The 18,899-nt window shown below is 31.9% G+C and overlaps 1 protein-coding gene across 1 annotated transcript; it reads right to left on the reverse strand.

Annotated features, from left to right (window-relative positions):
- Positions 1 to 1,364: 1,364 nt before the first annotated feature.
- On the reverse strand, positions 1,365 to 18,365 carry LOC133181190 (sideroflexin-5-like). The gene is made up of 12 exons (XM_061315727.1): positions 18,236 to 18,365; positions 13,894 to 13,962; positions 13,010 to 13,114; positions 12,680 to 12,734; positions 10,498 to 10,523; positions 10,282 to 10,392; positions 5,074 to 5,139; positions 4,778 to 4,868; positions 4,550 to 4,665; positions 4,377 to 4,462; positions 4,027 to 4,144; positions 1,365 to 1,685 (listed from the first exon to the last, which is right to left on the reverse strand). The coding sequence occupies exons 1-12, from the start codon at positions 18,284 to 18,286 to the stop codon at positions 1,608 to 1,610; spliced, it is 972 nt and encodes a 323-aa protein (XP_061171711.1). The 5' UTR covers positions 18,287 to 18,365; the 3' UTR covers positions 1,365 to 1,607.
- Positions 18,366 to 18,899: the final 534 nt, after the last annotated feature.

Consider the following 18,899-nt stretch of genomic DNA (forward strand, 5'->3'; position numbering starts at 1 on the left):
TAATTGAAAATATAGATACACTTCGCTAGTACTAGTGATTGTAGCTCTGTCATACAACAATTGTAAGTGTCATGACTAGTTACTTGACAAATTGCCCTTAGAAAAAAAAGCATTGATCTTTTTGTAGGGAAGCTGTTTCCTCACATAACCCCAGAAATAGTTTAACACCAAACTTGAAATAATACTCTACAGAAAACTATGAAAGTGAGTTGGTCTGCAATTTTGGTTATTTTGATGTGATACAAGTAAAATATAAGGTAAAGGTTGAGTTTCGTTTACAAATTAAGTTCACAAGAAAGTTCTCACTAATAAACACGAACATATCAGAAATCAAAGAATTCATTAATATTCATTATCTAAACATCACCAATATCCACTCGAACACCCTTTAAAATAAAGGGTGGACGAATAGCATGAAACCTGTTTTTAATCTACTCATGTCTAAGTTTTTTTTTCAATAAAGGATACTGTCCTTATGCTCACATTGCTTTACTTCCATAAATGACAACTAGGTTAACCATACTGCATTTTAATTCATTAACCCCCCCCCCCCCCCCAAGATCTGAAGTTTTTAAATTTTACAAGTTACAACACCAGCATAATTTTTGTCAAGATCGAAAATACACTTGAATACTTGCTATTTTTCCCTGTCGAAATACTAATATTGACAAGTTCATTTAAATTGCATCCTTTAGACATGTATAACATGTTTTGCATTAAAATAAACTGCTAAGAAGACAGTTCTAAAGAATTCTACCATATACTATGAAATAAAATTATAATTCCCCGCCTACCATATACACAGTTTGGTAACAATAGTGGAAATTATTTCGCAATATCAATTTTTGAGAATTAATTGTACATTTTTAAAGACAGATTTCTCTTTGTGCTTTGGGCATCAATTTTATACTCACAGTTTAATAGTTAATATGCTGTCACATATATCCTTGAATAGAAGAAACAGTGTATGATGATTGTAAACAGAAGTATTTTTCATAAAGAACATCGCTCATCAAGTAGCGGGACTCGTTTTACAAAAGAACTTAAGACTAAGACAAAAACTTAATTAGATTGTAAAGTCTTGCAAAATTAATATGTCTGTTGAAAATATATCTTTCAAAATTATTTGAAAAAAATTACTCTGATTTTCAATTATTATAGAGAAAAAAGTTATTCGCAAAATTATATTTTGGTCTTAGTCCTAAGTTCTTTAGTAAAACTGAGCCCTGGCTCTCAAGGAATACATGTATCTCGAGACCAAGTTTTATTGTAGTTTTATTGTATATAAAAGTGTAATTTCTTGTGTTGAAAAAAGAATTTAGCAATTGTATAACCTGCTTACAAAAACAACAACTACAAAAACAATATGTACATACCATATGCACATTTAATAAATAAATCTGTAATAATTGCGTCAAAACACGTTTACATAACATATAAAAATATATATAATACAAATATATTTCATCCAATTAAATATATACTTTTTATTCCAATATACATTAAAATATTCATATTACACGTACTATATCAAATAAGTTGATATCAAATTGCAGAAGTTAGGAATATCCGAGAAACTGTTACGGTGACTGGTCCTGTCATCAAGCCTAGAGACCTTTGTTATATATTAATGTTGTCTCATTCGTCAGCTTTTGGATCTCTGGTTCCAAGCTACTGGTAGAAATCTAGAATTCATTTGTGGCATGAGAAATCTGTCAATTTATTGCAAATTAATACTACAATGTTTTAGAAACTGTATAATTATCATTCATTCGATGACTGAGATGTTTCGTAGAATTTCGTCTGAGTAGTTTGATGACAAAATTTGAAACTTTAGATTCATGCTCTTTCTTTATAGATGATAAACTGTAATCAGACGTATTGGGCAGAATCGTGGCATATTGCAGTAAAGAAGTTTCTTTCCAAACTTTCCAAATTACTTGCATGTTATATCAACAAATAACATCAATAATCACCAAATACCAAACAAAAACGAAATCATATGACAATACATTGTTCTTAATTGAATAATTTTGTCTCTCTAATTAATTGCAAAAGTATATATATCGTGTACAAAGACCCATTAATTAGATCTCTCCACCCAACAATTAAGCGTCCTAGAACTTCAGACCAATTACACGTTCATCACGTGCAAACCACGGAGGATAAATAACAATTAGTGGTAGAAGTACACCACATTACGCCGGGTTTTTGCTTATTCGTCTCTGTACCTCGGTCCAAATTGAGAATCATTCTGCCAAAAGCAACAACTAACGAGCATCTCAAGAAAACAATGATTTACAATCGCCATGGAACGGGGCGACAGACGACGAACAATAATAGAGTTCAAACCGAGACAATTGTATTCCTTTCATATTTCTTCTGCTTCATCCAATCTTTGACACACATCAAGCTCTAGCTAATTTGCCAATTACAAAACGCTTAATAAATCATAATCACTTCTTAGGGGGGCGATTGGTTCCAGCAGATGTTGACCGTCTTGGTGTTTCAACTGAAGCGTATGATAAGACGAACCCTATCTACAGTCGGGCACGGAGTTTTACGAGGGACGACCCAGCAATATTGCTAATTGTTTATCCATCGCCCAACGGTAGGCCTCATTATACCGATTGGAAGAGACAGTTATAGTTTCAGCGAGTAAATTGGCTCCTTCAAAGGTGTCAGAAGTTTGTCTTTCTTAATCAAAAGTGAAATGATCTTGTCTTTATCTGATGAAAATACACATGTTTCTTCGTAAATGTTTGTCTCTTGCACTTGTGAAAACATAGTTAACAGCCTGATAAGCTATTTAGCTGTCAATTTTATGTAGGTTAAATTTAGTATCTCTACAGGCTTAAAGTCAACCATATATGTTATCATCTCATGTTGTTATTTTTGTCATCAATCTTCAAATTCTTGTTTTTATCTTATCTAGACAATAATCCACAATTTGTCTAAAGATTAATGAATAATTTTCCAAGAATAGTTCTCTCTGCATTCCGAAGATAATTTTCACAATGTTTCTCTTTCCCGGAAATTTTATTTTATCAAATGATTTATTATTTAATTTTTTGTAAGGCAAGTAACCTGCAGTGAATCACCCAAGTAGGCTAGCATTAAAATCAAATTTATGACTACTTATATTCAAATATTGCAAAGCCATGTTTATACAAGTCGGAAACGTAAGTCTTTTCATTCAAACTTTATACTTACTTATTTAAAATGTTTCTATTATGAAATATTTCATTTTAACAGTAGAAAAAAAAAACTTTTGAATACGTTTTGAGCTTTAATCAGAGATTGAAACATAAAACTTTTTTTCTATAAGGTTTCCTACTTTCAAGAAATGGATGAGCATTTTAGTACAAGAAGTTATAAGATATCGATCGCACACATATTGTATTACATATTACATGTACATTAATTCTATACAGAGCGACGTACATGTAAAAGAAGACAATTCCGATTGTGGTATTCAGCGTAAATTCCAGCAAAATTCAAAATTTTGATAATTTTTTTTTAATCAAGGTCACGTGCAAGATCTTAATAACACAATTTATGCAAGTTTGGGTGAGTACAAACATCACATCTCATGAGCAAACTTTCACAACCTGTGTTACACCACAACAAACGTGCAATATATGAAGGCCAAATGCAGAACTTGGAGCATGATTCTAATGTAAATCTATTCAATTCCTCATCACTGGTTAACATAATATACATTTTGTAGTTAGTCAAGAAAGAAAATTAGCATTGTATCTACAAAAAATCAACTTGCTTTGTAATCCGAGGTAAAACTGATAGTATACTTCAATGCAAATTTGAGTGAACAGGATTTATATTTTAACTGGTTGGGAATGAAACTATCCCCCAAAACTATATACACTTATGTTGAAGGAATACTTTTACTATTATGTTGTAAATTTTGCATTATGTTGTAAATTTACTTTTGTCTCCAAATAAATTTAAAACATGATGATATCCCCACTTTCCCTGACTTATGGAACTAAGCCAAACCAACTGTACCTTAGAATACTGAGGGAAAATTGCTATAGCAACAGGAAGAGCAAGACCAAAACAAATGGTCACAACTGCAGCATGGACTGGCAAGTTAATACGAGGATATTTTTTGAATAACGTCGTCCTGTAAAACAAGAAAACTCTTTTATACGTGTACTCTTCATATTAAAAGATCCACAACAGTCAAAGAGGGGCAACTCCTAACCAATGCATAAAACTGTATTTCATTTCTCCAATGCTAATGTTTTCTTCATTTTCACCAAACAAGGGGGAATTCAACATAAATCACAAATACATAGAATAATCAACAAATGCATTTACATTTGTAGAGATATTAACATGATTTGTAAACTTACTTTTCAAGCACAGACATAATGATAGGAGGTATCACAAGTATTGGGGCAGGAAGGAACATTCGAGTAATTGCTGTCTCCATTAATGCCTTAGATAAGAAAAATACCCATGATTAAAATCCACATAAAACCTACCAGGTGTGTTTTCTTTCAGGAATCAAGAAAGAATGAGTTACCTTTTCAGCAGCTATTTTGGACTTTCCAATTACGTTTCCATTATGATCTTCTACTTGTATGCCCGTAGACAGCTCAGAGTTCCTCATCAACAGTAAATTGCAGGTGCTAGCGCAAGCTTGTGGGTTCATAAGAAAAGTTCATTTTTAAAAAAAAAATATCAGAAATATACGATCTTTAAAAATTCGTTCAAATTTTCGTATGTAACTGTGGTACATAGATTTACATACCTACTGCTGGAAAAGGTACAAATTTCTGAATCAGAAGTTTTGTAGCTGGGTTAAATCTATTTGCCTTCTGAATCAATACATTCAAACCTACCTGGAAAATAAAAAATAAACATTTTCGTGAAGAAAATTCAGTTCTGTTAATACTTTTTTTCACTTGAAATTTTGAAATAAAGATGTTCTTAAAAATAGAGTAATTTCTGAAAACAACGATCTTAAATGTTTGAATATCGTTTAAAAGTATAATTAATTTTTTTAGCACAAGTCATACAAGCTTTAGGTGTACATGTAATACTAACAGCGATTGACACAGCCGTGGTTACTGCCCCTGCGTATCCTAGAAGAAACCGACTCATTGGTGTAGGCTGGAAGAGAATGGACTTGGTTAATGTGTTCGTCATTGAGGCTGTCTTTATTTCATTTTTCTTACAAAATGTAATGATATCTTGATTTTACAACTTGTGACATTATAAAACCCAATGTAACATAAGGGCTTCAACCGGATACATAATGCTGGCAAAATTCTCCAAGACAAAAAATCGAGGAGACTTTAAATGAAGTGATTATACATCTACGACATCAATCGTGGTACATCTACGGCTGTATATTATGTATTTTAAAATGCACATGCTGGCCTACATTCCTCTTTACTAAGAAATAACATTTTGAAATTGAAAATCCTGCTATATCTAGACATGCCGATTTTAACAAGAGACCCATGGGCCACACCGCTTACCTGAGTAACTCATTAGATAATAAAAAGTTTTTTCTCCTTTGTATTCCCAAGAAAAATGGTGATTCCATATTATGGCCTCAACCTAACTCTAATAAGTTTGAAAATTAATGGTTCCGTTGTGGTTCTTGATAAGGTCTTTGTTATTTTGTCTTGTGACACCAACTTATCTTCTGGGTCATTATTTGAACAATTAAGAATATTAATTACGTTGATCCCCTAACATGAACCCGCCCTATCTTTGAACAATTAAGAATTTATATTATGTCAAGAAGCTTTTGCATAATTTTTTTTTGGTCTAGTTGTACTTGAAAAGATTTTCAAAGATTTGTTTCACTATACTCCAAAGTAAAACTTTGATCCCCTATTCTGGCCCTACCATATCATTGGGGGAGTGGGCATTATTTTGAACAATTTAGAATCTTATACTCAGTTTATATAAGGAAGCTTTCACTTAAGTTTCATTCCTTTAGTTCAACTCTATTGGTTCTTCAAAAGACTTTGAAAGAATTTTCCTATTTCAACATTCCAATGTAAAACTCTTGATCCCCTCTTATATCTCCTACCTACCCCCCGGGGGGGGGATGATTTGACCAATAGACTTGACACAGTGTCATGAGGCTTATATTTCAGTTTCATCAGTTGTTGAGAAGATTTTTAAAGAGTTTTTCCTATTCATTACAATGTAAAACTTGACCCCCTATTTTGACCCCACACTACCCCATAGGCCTTAATTTGAACAATTTCGAATCTACACTACCTCAGGAATTTTCCACTTATGTTTCAATTATTCTGAATCAGTGGATTTTGACGAGATTTTTTAACGTCACCAACCTATTTTTTTAATTATTATTATTTTCCCCCCAAAGAGGACTTGGTCCTTCATTTGAATAATTTAGAAACTCCTTTACTCAAAATTGCTTTGAGCCAACTTTGGTTAAAATTTGCCCAATGTGTTTCAAGAAAAAGTAAAAAAAGTCACCAAAAATTTCACAGTTGGACAGACATCTAAACAGCTGGACACAGGATGAGTGATCAGAAAAGCCCACTTCAGTTTTTAGCTCAGGTAAGCTAAAAATTGATTGATTGTTGTTTTATTTCACGTTCGAGAATTTTTCACCCATACAAAGAAGTCACCATATACCGGCGAAGGGCTTCAAATTTAGACCTTTACTCGCACTCAGGGCCAGTGAGCAGTGAAGGCTCTTTATTGTGCCAACGCCTACCATGATACGGGGCCTCAGTTTTTAAGGTCTCATCCGAAGGACCAGCAACTTTCACTTCAAAGTACAGAGCGCTTGGCAAAGGAACAGTTACTGCCTATTTTTTATCGACTCAGGTCAGTCGCGGCCGTGATTCGAACACATTACCTTCCGATCACGGAGCGACCGCTGCTAAAATTGATTCAATTGATATTGATATTCAATAGTTTAATGCATTTATGTATGTGTGAATTAAAAAATAGTGACTGGCAAATTTGAATTTTTTTGAAAAATTTAACTTACCATAACACATTTTTTTCATTTAAAGGATCATACTGTACATACGTTCTAGTTAATATTTCTGAATTTGCAATATAATAGACAAATGCATAAAAGAGTTGCAGAACTTTTATTAGTAGAACTTTAATTGAAAAATTAAAAAAAATATAATTACTATATCCTAAAAGATTTAATTTCTAAAATACACAGTCAAAATAAAAATAATCCTTCAAAATTGTGTCAGGGATATAAGTGATTAGATCTAAAACTTGATCATTTCTCTTGTATATGTAAAAGAATTTTTTTTATTGTTATTTTACATTGTTTTAACCCTGGTTTGAAAACTTTTAATTTGAAAGAAATGTGATACAATAAATATCCCAAAAGCTACTTCAAAATTCAAAATTAAGCCTATAGAACACAAAATTCATAAAGTGTTGGCAATATCAAGTTGTAACAAAATTGTGCAAATTGTACAGTCCAAAACTTCATGGTTAAAACACATAAAAGTATTTAAACTTTGCTATATATCTTAGAGTATACCCAATTAATGTAAAAAAAAAAGAAGAAGAGAAAAACCTAGCCAAAAATATATTTAGAAGATAAAATTATATTTTATAGGACATTTTACTTTATATGACACCTTGTAAGCAATCGCGGTCAGCCAGAAACATTCTACTCATAATTTTTTTCTTTATATTTTTATTCATAATTGATAAGCAATAATTCTTTCATTTTCATTGCACTCCTGACCAAGAGCAAGTGAGTCTTTAAAGTAGAATTGAGAAGCATAAATTACATCAGGAAGTGTTCTGTTGTTTAAATGAAGCTGTGGTGGAATTACTTGAATTTTATAAAAAAAAATTTCAGTGTGGGTTTATTTTTTTACAGTCATAAAAAAATTAAAAGTAAAATTACATCTGGACTGATAAAATTGAAAGAGACAGATTTTGATCATAAAACTGTCAATAACGTAGAACCAACTTATCCAAATAGATCATTATTGATCAAAGAATACTTATTACGAGTAGTATGAATAATAGCTTTTCATCATTCAACTTTGATCTTTGAAAAAAATGTGTTGCACTTCTGACCATAGAAATATGGATGAAATATATGGAGATAACGAACAGTATTCAAGCTCAAAAGTCCATTATACAATACAAAATAGGAGCAGAGCAAACACGGACCTCCAAACATCAGAGGTGAGATCAGGTGCCATGGAGGAGTGAGCATCCCCTGCCGATCGGTCACACCCGCCGTGTGCTCCTTGTCATGATTGGGAAATAAGGGAAAATCCGTCGACAATTCAGCGTGTAAATAATGGCCTAACAATTGGTATGAAAAACGTCAGTCAGCATTTGACTCAATGATAAATTGTATTTGCTGACATGGTCATTGTATCGACCATAGAACTTACGAAATGATGACTTTAGACGAGACAGCTGATATTCTTGTTTCATCAACTTATTTGTCAATAATTTACCTCGTTTTAGAAATTGTACATACGTAGAGCATGCGCTTGCGTATCGAATCAACTAAGAGATATATACCCCGTATGCAGGTGATGAAGGTGTATTGCTGCATAAGTAAGGGAAGTTGACGATTGAAAAGTTAAAGTCATCACGTTTATAATAAAGCTTGGTTGTTAGATTACCATTAACGTCTTTTTCAAGTAAAATATCCAAATATGAAACAGATGTGTCGGACTCTGTCGTATCTTTTATCTCAAGTTCACCAGGATATATCGTATAGACATAAGAATGGAAATAGCCATTGTTAATTGACAATACGTCGTCGATATATCTAAATGTCGAGTTGAACGCCACAGCAAGTGATTTCTTCTTTTCACATACAAGTTTTTGGACAAATTCTGCTTCATATGAATACAAAAAAAGGTCTGATAATAACGGGGCGCAATTGGTACCCATAGAAATTCCAATAGATTGTTGGAAGACCTGGTCTCCAAAAACCACATAGATATTGTCAATCAGAAACTCAAGCATCTTTTTAATGTCAACTTCAGAGTACTTGTGTAATCAGAATGTTTTTTAACAAAATAATTTTGCAAATGACCAATGACAAGGTAAGTATATTTACGAGTTCCATTTTTATTGAAAAAGCAGCTGTCAATGATATCAAAAAGCCTGGACACAGACAGACCCTGTAATTGATAAATCTATTTGGTAAAAATGTTCTTTGTATCTTTATTTTCCAAAATAAAAATCAGAGAATCATATACTGATAAAAGTTTTTCCATGTTGGAGAGCAAAACATCAAATGTTGCACACTTGACATTATTGGGTATGCTCAGATACTTGATTCTCATTAATACTGCTTGTGATTCATATAACATTTTCAACTTTTAAGTGGTATATCATTTATTGTTTTATGTTTTAAAAAATTCTTTTTCAACTTAATTGTCATAGAGATTTTTATAATCAATGTTTTTCTGCAACACTACATTTTTCCTGTAGCACTCCTTACATGGTATAACATTTTTGTCAGCATCAGTCATGACCACAACTTCGTCAAACAAAAGTTGCTACAGCTCAGTATATTGAATATTATCATGAAAGTCTTTATTTTCCACATTAACCATTACTGTTAATTTCACAGATCTTTATAAAATATTAAATTTTCAAAATGTCATTTTAGCATAATATTTGGGCAGAACTTTTTTTTTACTTGAGATATCAATGAGAAATTTGGCATTTTTTAAAGACAATATCAAAACACATATGCTGAGTCATAGCAATTTATTCACATTGCCTGTATTTTTAGTGCAGGTTGATAAATATGAGTCCAGTAATTTTTTTTTCAAAATTCACCCATATGAGTTGGTGATACTACACACAATAAATCATGCTTTGCATTTTGTACATATGTACAGAAATACAGGAACTGTTAAAAAGGTAATCTAAGTTTATGACATTGGTTTTCTTGGTTGGTTAAAGAAAAAAGAGGAACAAGCAAAACACTATACAAAGAGACCCATACCACTTGTGATAGACATACATCTGCAACAGATATTTTTGACACTAATATGCAAAGCATACATATATATTATGATCAGACCAGAGTCGGAATAAGTTATTTTTCACAATTTAAATGAAACGTACATTAAAAAGTTACACAATAAGACTATATGAAATAAATCTGACATGTTTATTTCATGTTTGTATGGTGATGAAAATTTGCATACATAAACAAATATATACAGTGTATATAAAACAATTCTGCAAATATGAGTGGATAAAAATAATTAATTTAATTGTTGATAGGTTACTTACTGAGGTAGCATTTCTGTTGGCGTAGTTTACACATGCATTATGGCTTTGATTTATCCACTGCCAAAATATGGTGCTGGCAATAGTTTGATTTGGTAATAACAGTCCAACAACCTGTTAATAAAACATTTTAAGCAAATGAAGATAAAATTATGTAAAACAAATCTCAATATATAAAATTTGAAAATCAATTTAAACTCATTTTAAAAAATAACTTACAACAGGAGATCCAAAAGGCACAAATCCTGAAATACACAATAATATATAAATATATATATATATATATATTTTAATCAGACAATTTGTTGTGGTTTTCTATGTAAGGTCATGTTAGATTTAAAGTAGACCATGCAGATTTAAATTCCTGATGCATGTGAACTAGTGCTTACAAAATCCTTAAAAATGAAATATATTATGGAACAGTTTTCAAAATACAGTGTATAGAATATTTTTCATTCATCTCTCTTATTAATGTAGATTTTATGCACTTTTAAGTTTGTCTGATCCTCAGGTTCCAAAAATCAGCAGTTTGGTAATTTAGGAATGACTATAATTCTTGGCCAAATTATTGGAGTATAACCTGGTTTGGGTCAGTTTACACTTTATTATCCACGAAGCGGATAAACTGACCCAAACCAGGTTATACTCAAATAATCTGGCCAAGAATTAGAGTCATTCCTTATAATTTAATTTTAAATTCATTAAATAATTATGGGTGTAAAATTTTGTTGATTTTTATTAGTTCAAATTTGCCACTCTATAATACAACCTTAGTAACAGAAGTGATGGGAAGCAAGGGGAGGTAAAAACTGATACATAGGCCTAGCAGCCATGTTGTCTGTTTACATGTGATAAGATCGAATTATTGTTTGAAGTTAAAGGTACATTTATTAAATCTGGAATTTTCCATGAATCCCCAGGACTGCAAATGAGAGGATTGTATGGATACAGATGATTCAGCTGGGGGGGGGGGGGGGTTCCATACCAAACCAGGTTATACAGAAATAATTTGTGTTCCTTTTGGATATTAACCAATCACAGGCTAGAATACAAACAAAATTAAATTATTTGAAAATACTGACAAAAATGTCTCTGAATTCAGTAATATGTATTTACCGATGGTATTTCTTCAGAGTTCGATCATCATTATAGTTATAATCATATTATACAGAGAAAATTATCAAATCTCAAATATATTTTAAGGAAACATGAATAAAGTCACCAGCTATGCATTTTCAAATTGAAAATTGGTCAATAAATATATTTTAGGACAATAAACTATAGGTATCCAGGCTTTTGGAGAATGTGTTCATACTTGTATGGTATTTTCGTTCTTTTTACTTCAATTGTTATATAATAATATAATGTAAAAAGCTTGTGCTTTCATTGCAAGACATCACAGATCACTCCTTATTTCATATCATGCTAATCAGCATTGGATTTCTGAGGCAAGATTAAAGGAAATTCAATTTCTCAAAAAATGTATTTATTTTTGTACTTTTATGGGGTACAAATGTCAATTTTGTACAAGACCATTTCTAAGACTTTAAAGAACCTTGAGTCATATTGACATTGATAACATGAAAATTGTTGCATGAAAAGATTTCAATTTCAATCTTCATTTATAGACGTTTTAAATAAATTGATAATTTTAAGAGTTATCGTTCATAGCTGAGGATAGGATATCCTTAAATTATATGCATTTCTGGGCTGCGTTCAAGATCGTAGTGGCTAACCTAGCAGCGAGGCTGTAGATATCTATCTCTATTGAACGCACAGCTAACCTAGCCACTAAGTGTTAAATTTTGAATATGAATATATCAGTATAAACTTATTTTTGGAGCAAAAAAGTTTATTTCAAGCGAAAATATATATGTAAATATACATTTAATATGCTAAGATGTACAAAATAATTCCCCATTTACTTAAAATCATATGTGCTGCAAAGTTGTAACTAAGTAGGCCATCTTGGATTTGGTACTTAGCATTAATTTATGCTAGCTCTCCCTACGTAGCAGCTAGGCTAGCTCTTCGTTCAAGAACGTAGCTTTATGTAGAATGCTTTGTAGCATCTACACTGTTGAAGGCACCCCTGATAATACTTGCAGATTTTAATGGTTTCATATTTTTTTTAGTTTTGAGCTCAATTTAAACTATATATATAAAGATATGAAGTAAAAGTTAATTTTACAGTTTTGATCAGATTCTCAAATTTATAGAAAGAAATGACATCAAAATTTTCCAAACAAAGGATCAATATTTTACTGTTTTTTTTATAAATAGGTCTAAAACAGAGGGGCATGCCAAACATGGAAAATCTTGGAATGGCTTCTTACTTCAAAATTCAAAACAAATCTAACAATATTTTTAAAATGCCTTCTTCAAAATAATGATTAGTTACCTGACATTCGGAAGGGCATAAATATTTTTTCTCCTGTGTCTGGGTGTATTATTGCCTGTAAGATATTAAAAATATTTACATGTACATGAATATCATCATAAAAATTTTAAATAATTGGCATGATTTTTTTTTTCTTTAAAAATTAATAAATAATTTTTTTTAAAATTGGTGTTGTATGTCACTCATGTTATTTATTCTTTGCAATGATGTTTTTATGACTAGAGCTGTACAAGATACATGTAAATCATGTATAAATCCACTATCCTACAAATATTCCAACAAACATGGAACAGTTCCATAGAAATTGACACCCACAATATATACTTCTACCTGTTTTATTTTTTGAGCTTCCCATAACTCTTTGTCTGTAACATTTGGGGGCAATTTGTCCTTTGCAAAATCATCTAAGAGTTTAATACTTTTCTGTAATTCTTCCTATGGAAAAAAAAGAATATAAAAAAATGTAATTTTTCATCACTTTCTGTGAATAAAAAAATTCATTCAAAACATTAATTATACATGTATATAATTTTTGATATGTGCGAGTGCATTAATGTTGATGAAGTACAAACACATTAGTGTCCTTTGTAATCTAAGTAAATGCTAACTTATAAAATAATAAAGTCAGTCTCAATCTGAAACACATATCACTTAAACAACAGATCATCCCAATATTCACTTCTCAGACAAGATAAATAAAACCTATATAAATACATGTACTAATTGTATTCTTTATTTTTCTTTGAGCAGATAATAAAATTACATGCACAAAGTAGATATATGTAGTATTCAGCCTGCCATACATTCACTATCATGTATGCTTGTTTAGGGTAGCTGAGTCAGACTTAAATCTTCAACACCATTAACTCCAGCCTCCAGGGCCAAAAAACTTAGACACACTCAATTTTGATAGCAGTCTCACTTTTACATAAGGAATTAATAGTGGAAAAGTGAGATTGAGACCAAAAGTAAGCTCATCTAAGTTTTATGGCCCTGGAGCCAGAACTGAAGATTATAACCAAAATGAAATGGCTGAGTTTAGGGTAAAACAATAACTCTTCCTAAATTAGTATTTTGTTTTATATATTTAGCATACAAATATATATAAATATATATCTGACCATTAGAGCTAAAAAAAAAAAAAATAAGCAAAAAATTACAAGAATTGGAGGTACCTGGTATTAAAATGCAGACTTTTCTACAAAGCTACTGACCTTTGAAGTAAATAGAGTTCTAGGATCTATGACATCAAAAAAATGTCGCAATCTGCCATCAAATGTCGACTGAAATAGTAATTATTAATCAAATTATCAAAATATAAATTTGAAATATTGCAATTTCACAAGTTCATCATTTACACATTAACTTATATCTCAGAAAATTCTATGGACAGGAAAATTTAGAATCTGAGGAAATCCAGCACCTATCATACTCCTTTACAATAAAGAGGAATGTGTAGGAATGAAGTGACAATAATAAACAATATTCAAGCTCAAATGTCCATTTAAACAACACAAATTGGAAGCAGAGCAAACATAGACCTCTAAAAACATCAGAGGTGGGATCAGGTGCCATGGAGGAGTGAGCATCCCCTGTCTACTGGTCACACCTGCCGTGTGCTCCTTGTCATGGTCAGGCAAAATGGAAAAATCCATAGACAATTCAGTTTGAAAATAGTGGCCTAACAATTGTATAAAATATGTCAGTCAACATTTGACTTAATGATAGATTGTTTTTGCTGATAAGGTCATTGTATTGACCATCGAAATTGCGAAATGTTGACTTTAAATAAGACTCTTGATATCCTTGTATCATCAACTCATTTGTCAATAGCTTGTCTCATTTTAGAAATTGTTTGTACATAGAGCATGCTTTTGTGTATTGAATCAACTTGGAGACATTAATTCCACATGCAGGTGATAATGGTACATGTATATTGCTACATAAATAAGGGAAGTTGATGATAAAAAAGTTGAAGTCATCACATTTATCATAAAGTTTTGTTGTTAAGTTACCATTAAAATCCTTTTCTTGTAAAATATCCAAATATGAAGCAGCTAGACTTATCAGACTCTGTGGTGTCTTTTATTTTGAGTTCAAATTAAGGGATATATCGAATCATCACAGGAATGAAAATAAATATTATTAATTGATAAAACATTGATATTTCCGAATGTTGAATTGAAGGCCACAGCAAGAGACCTTCCTTTTATGTAGAAGTTTTTTGAATAAATTCTGCTTCATATGAATACAAAAATAGGTCTGCTAATAATGGGGCACAATTGTAATCTACATTTAACCACAGACACCTGTATAGGTAAATCATGACCAAAGCAATTGCATTCTTTATCATTATGTATTAGATTGTATATTATATTTGCACCACATTTATATAAGTTTTGCATTCATCAGTATACTTTTGTGTATTTTGTATGTTAGAAATGGTGAGTTAACCTGTGTGAACCTCAAACTCATACTACATTTGTACTGCATTATCTTTGAATACTGTGATATATCATCTGGGCAATTAGTAGTCACAATCAAACTGTAACGTGTTTAAATTTACCATGAATCCTATAATTTCAATGAATTTTGTGGGACTCTACATAATATATTCATCAAAATTATCATTTTGAATGGTCACATATAGTAACAATATGTCAGTGTGTTAAGGACATTGACAAAGCACATTTTTCCAGACAAAAAAGGTTTAGTACATAGGAATTTTCACTTATAAAACAGTCACTGAGAGTGATCTCCAATGCAGAATTCAGTGTATGTTACTGAGTCAATACTGAGGTAAACAAGAAGCAAATGCACTTCCTTCAAAGAGTAGATTCATCTCTAAACAGCAAGAAAGAAAAGCAGTGATGGATTTGTTGAACACTATGTTTAGGGGACAGAGAGTCAACAGATCATTTTTAACCACAGCTACACATTTATATGGGAAGAGCAAAAAATGTGACAGAAACTGAGAACAGGAATGGACTAGCCTAAGGATATATAACGCAAAGCTTTGGGAAAGTCAGGCATTTAGAAGGCAGCTGTAGAAGTATGATGATGAGTAAGTAATAAAGAAGTTAAGGCATTCAATCCTAATTGTAAAAGATTCAACAAAATTGAATACATAACAGATGATAGGTGTTGAATACTCAGTATATTTAGACATAATTCCCATTTATTAAGGTTGGGATGTGTCTTGATTCATGACCTTGGAATTTGGCAAGCATTATCTCCCTCTGTTTTAAATTAATAATAAAAATCAATTTTAAGAAACTTATCGGTTAAAAAAATTGATTTATTTGTCATTCTGTTTCTATTGTTTTTAGTGCATTTTTCCACTAGAGTATTTATTGATATTATTATTTGAATTTTTATTTTTAAAAAATTGCTCCACAGACTTCAATGCAATCTTTGTTAAGTACTTACTGCTTTGTTAGTTACATTTTTGAAACTTTCTCTTGGTAAATCCTTTTCTACTGTAATATGCTTTGAATTAATATCTGAGTATTATGTATGTGATGGACATTAAAGGATAGAGGATAGAAAACTTTAAGGGTAAGAGCAAAAAAAAGTATAAATTTAAAGTTATAAACACCAGTGGCAAGTATTCTAGGGAATTGATGTTTTGCTCTGGGTGTAGTTAATCTGAAGAAGATTAAGACAACTGGTTCTTATCTATCAATTGGAACCTAGGGGAGAAACATGGTGCAAGTAGTACCTTACCCAGTCCCCATCTCTAGATAAGAGAAAATTTAAGTACTGTGTGATATACCCTCAGACAGAGCTGTCTTTATAATCATTCCCATTAATAACTCAGACAGAGTAAAAGGAAAACCTTCGTAAGAACATGATCATACCATTACATAGGAAATATCTTTGAAATTTTCTTTGCAAGGACAACTAAGCCATTATTAGTCATATTTATACAGAAGCAACCTTAGATATTGTAGAAACAAGTTTGTTCAAATTTTGACCCCCCAGGGGTTGGAAGCACAACAGAGGGTCAAAGTTTTGCAAAAGAATATATAGGAATCATCTTGAAAAAAATCTTTTGCTCGAGAACAGCAAAGCCATGATTAGTCATATTATTATAGAAGCATCCTCAGGTAGTGTAGATTCAAATTTGTTCAAATTTACTGTGGGTAGGGTGGGCCACAATGAGCAATCAGAGTTTTACATAGGAATACATAGAAAAAAATCTTTAAACTTCTTTTGTTTAAGAACAGCAAAGCCATGATTAGTAATATTGATATAGAAGCATCCTGAGATAGTATAACTCTAAGTTTGCCCCCTCCCCTCCCCTTAAAACTTTTCAATACTGAACTGACATCTGCTAGCCAGTGTGCTCAGGTGAGCGATGTTGGCCCTATGGCCTCTTGTTACAAGTAAAGAACTATAATTTTTTTTTTTATTTTCGAGAAAAAAAAGTATTAATTTGTTTTATTGTGTCAACGAGGTCAGATTAATATATATAATTGTTTCATTAATCATCCTTGTTTTCTTTGTTTTATATATAGCAGAACAGATTTGGCAAAGGGGAGTCAAAATACATGAAAGTTAAATGTTAAAAAAACAAAAGTTTGGGAGGACCCTCAACTTTGAGAGATTACATGTAAAAATTTGAAAAATTTGTATTTATAAACTGAAATTTTTAAAAAAGGCTGTTGTTATTCAGAAAGGATATAACTGCACAGGGTTGTGGATAACCACTCGCCCACTCGCAAATGCGAGTAAAATTTGCAGTGGGTGACTAGATATTAAAAATCTGGTCACCCACATGGCGAACAATGTTTTACTGGAATAATCACATTTCAGTTTTATTTTATGTACTTTCAGTTTTTAAGAAAACACTCTACTAACTTAGATTATTTGTGCTGCGTCAAGCATATTACTCAAACATGTATGTGACTGAGACCCAAAATGGCGATTTATCGAAGCGGTTAAATCTCCATTTAATCTGATGATATGAGGGCAAATGTTTGAGATTGTTCTAATGGAAATATTGTAACAATTGGCTATGGTTGTCACACATGCCATTCGACTAGTTATTCACAGATAGAATTTGAATTACCGTGTCAAATGCACACAATAAAAGATCGGGATCAAACTTAATCACAGGTTGTAATTTATTATTTAATATGCCCCCTTGTTAATCCATAGACACTTCAGCTGTATAAGTTAAGGTTTATAAATACTACAAAATGTAATGAACATATTATTGGATCGAAGTTTTTAGAAAAGAGAAAAAGTGACAAACATCCATATACTGCGAACATACAGATACTACGAATAAAAAAAAGTTAGAAAAATTTAGGGTTTTTGTGTTCTTATTTTTAATTTACATATAATGTGGGCCCGTTGATCACATTGTGGGCACATAAAATTTGAAAAGTTAGGAGCCCACATGGCCCCTAAGGTTTCAAAAGTTAACCAAAACCTTGCTGCACGTTTCTAACTGCGAACGTGACTGATGCATGAGCACGGTATTTCGTTTAATAATCGCCAAAATAAATCTATTTTACTTTTATTTTTAAGCAAAGACAGTTGACTAACCTGGTCATAACGAGGTTTTCCAAGTCTAAAAGGTGGGTATGCATTCGACATCTTCTTCAGTTTTCAAGAATATGTGAGTTAGTCATGTGACAATTTTTTTTCTATCACCGTTTAATCACTTCTCAAGGTTTCGTAGCTTGTTAAAAAAGCAGGAAATAATGTTCGCTCTATAACACACAAAACCTCAGTTAAGGAATCAAAGTCCCGGAAAACGCTAACTGTTGCTTATGTATACGTGCAAAATAAAGAAATGCATCATGCAGGCACGTAGTATCAGGGGGGCCTTCCCCCCCCCCCCCCACTTATCAGCTTATTTCCAGACATAAGTTTTTCTATAGGAAATATTCATTGAAAGTCCGGTTGCCCCCCCCCCCCCCACACTTTGGCTTGCAGTGTTGTCAAATAAGGGAATAAGGGTAATGTAAGGGGAATGTAGTATTTGAGTAAAAAAATGGTACTAGAAGAAGTTGGAACCTCCCCCCCCTCCCCCCCCCCCCCGAAATAGGATTTTCGAGTTTGCACAATTTTTTTTTTTTTTTTTTTTTTTTTTGCTTGTCAAGTTTTTTCAGGTAAGTTGAAAATGTTTCCTTGGGTTGCCCCCCCCCCCCCCCACCACTTTCAAAAACGATGCTACATGTACGTCACTGTCATGCATGGAATTATT

The sequence above is a fragment of the Saccostrea echinata genome, unplaced genomic scaffold, assembly GCF_033153115.1.
Source record: "Saccostrea echinata isolate AGI-Se365-2 ecotype Australia unplaced genomic scaffold, CSIRO_AGI_Sech_v1 ptg000008l, whole genome shotgun sequence".
NCBI lineage: Eukaryota > Metazoa > Mollusca > Bivalvia > Ostreida > Ostreidae > Saccostrea > Saccostrea echinata.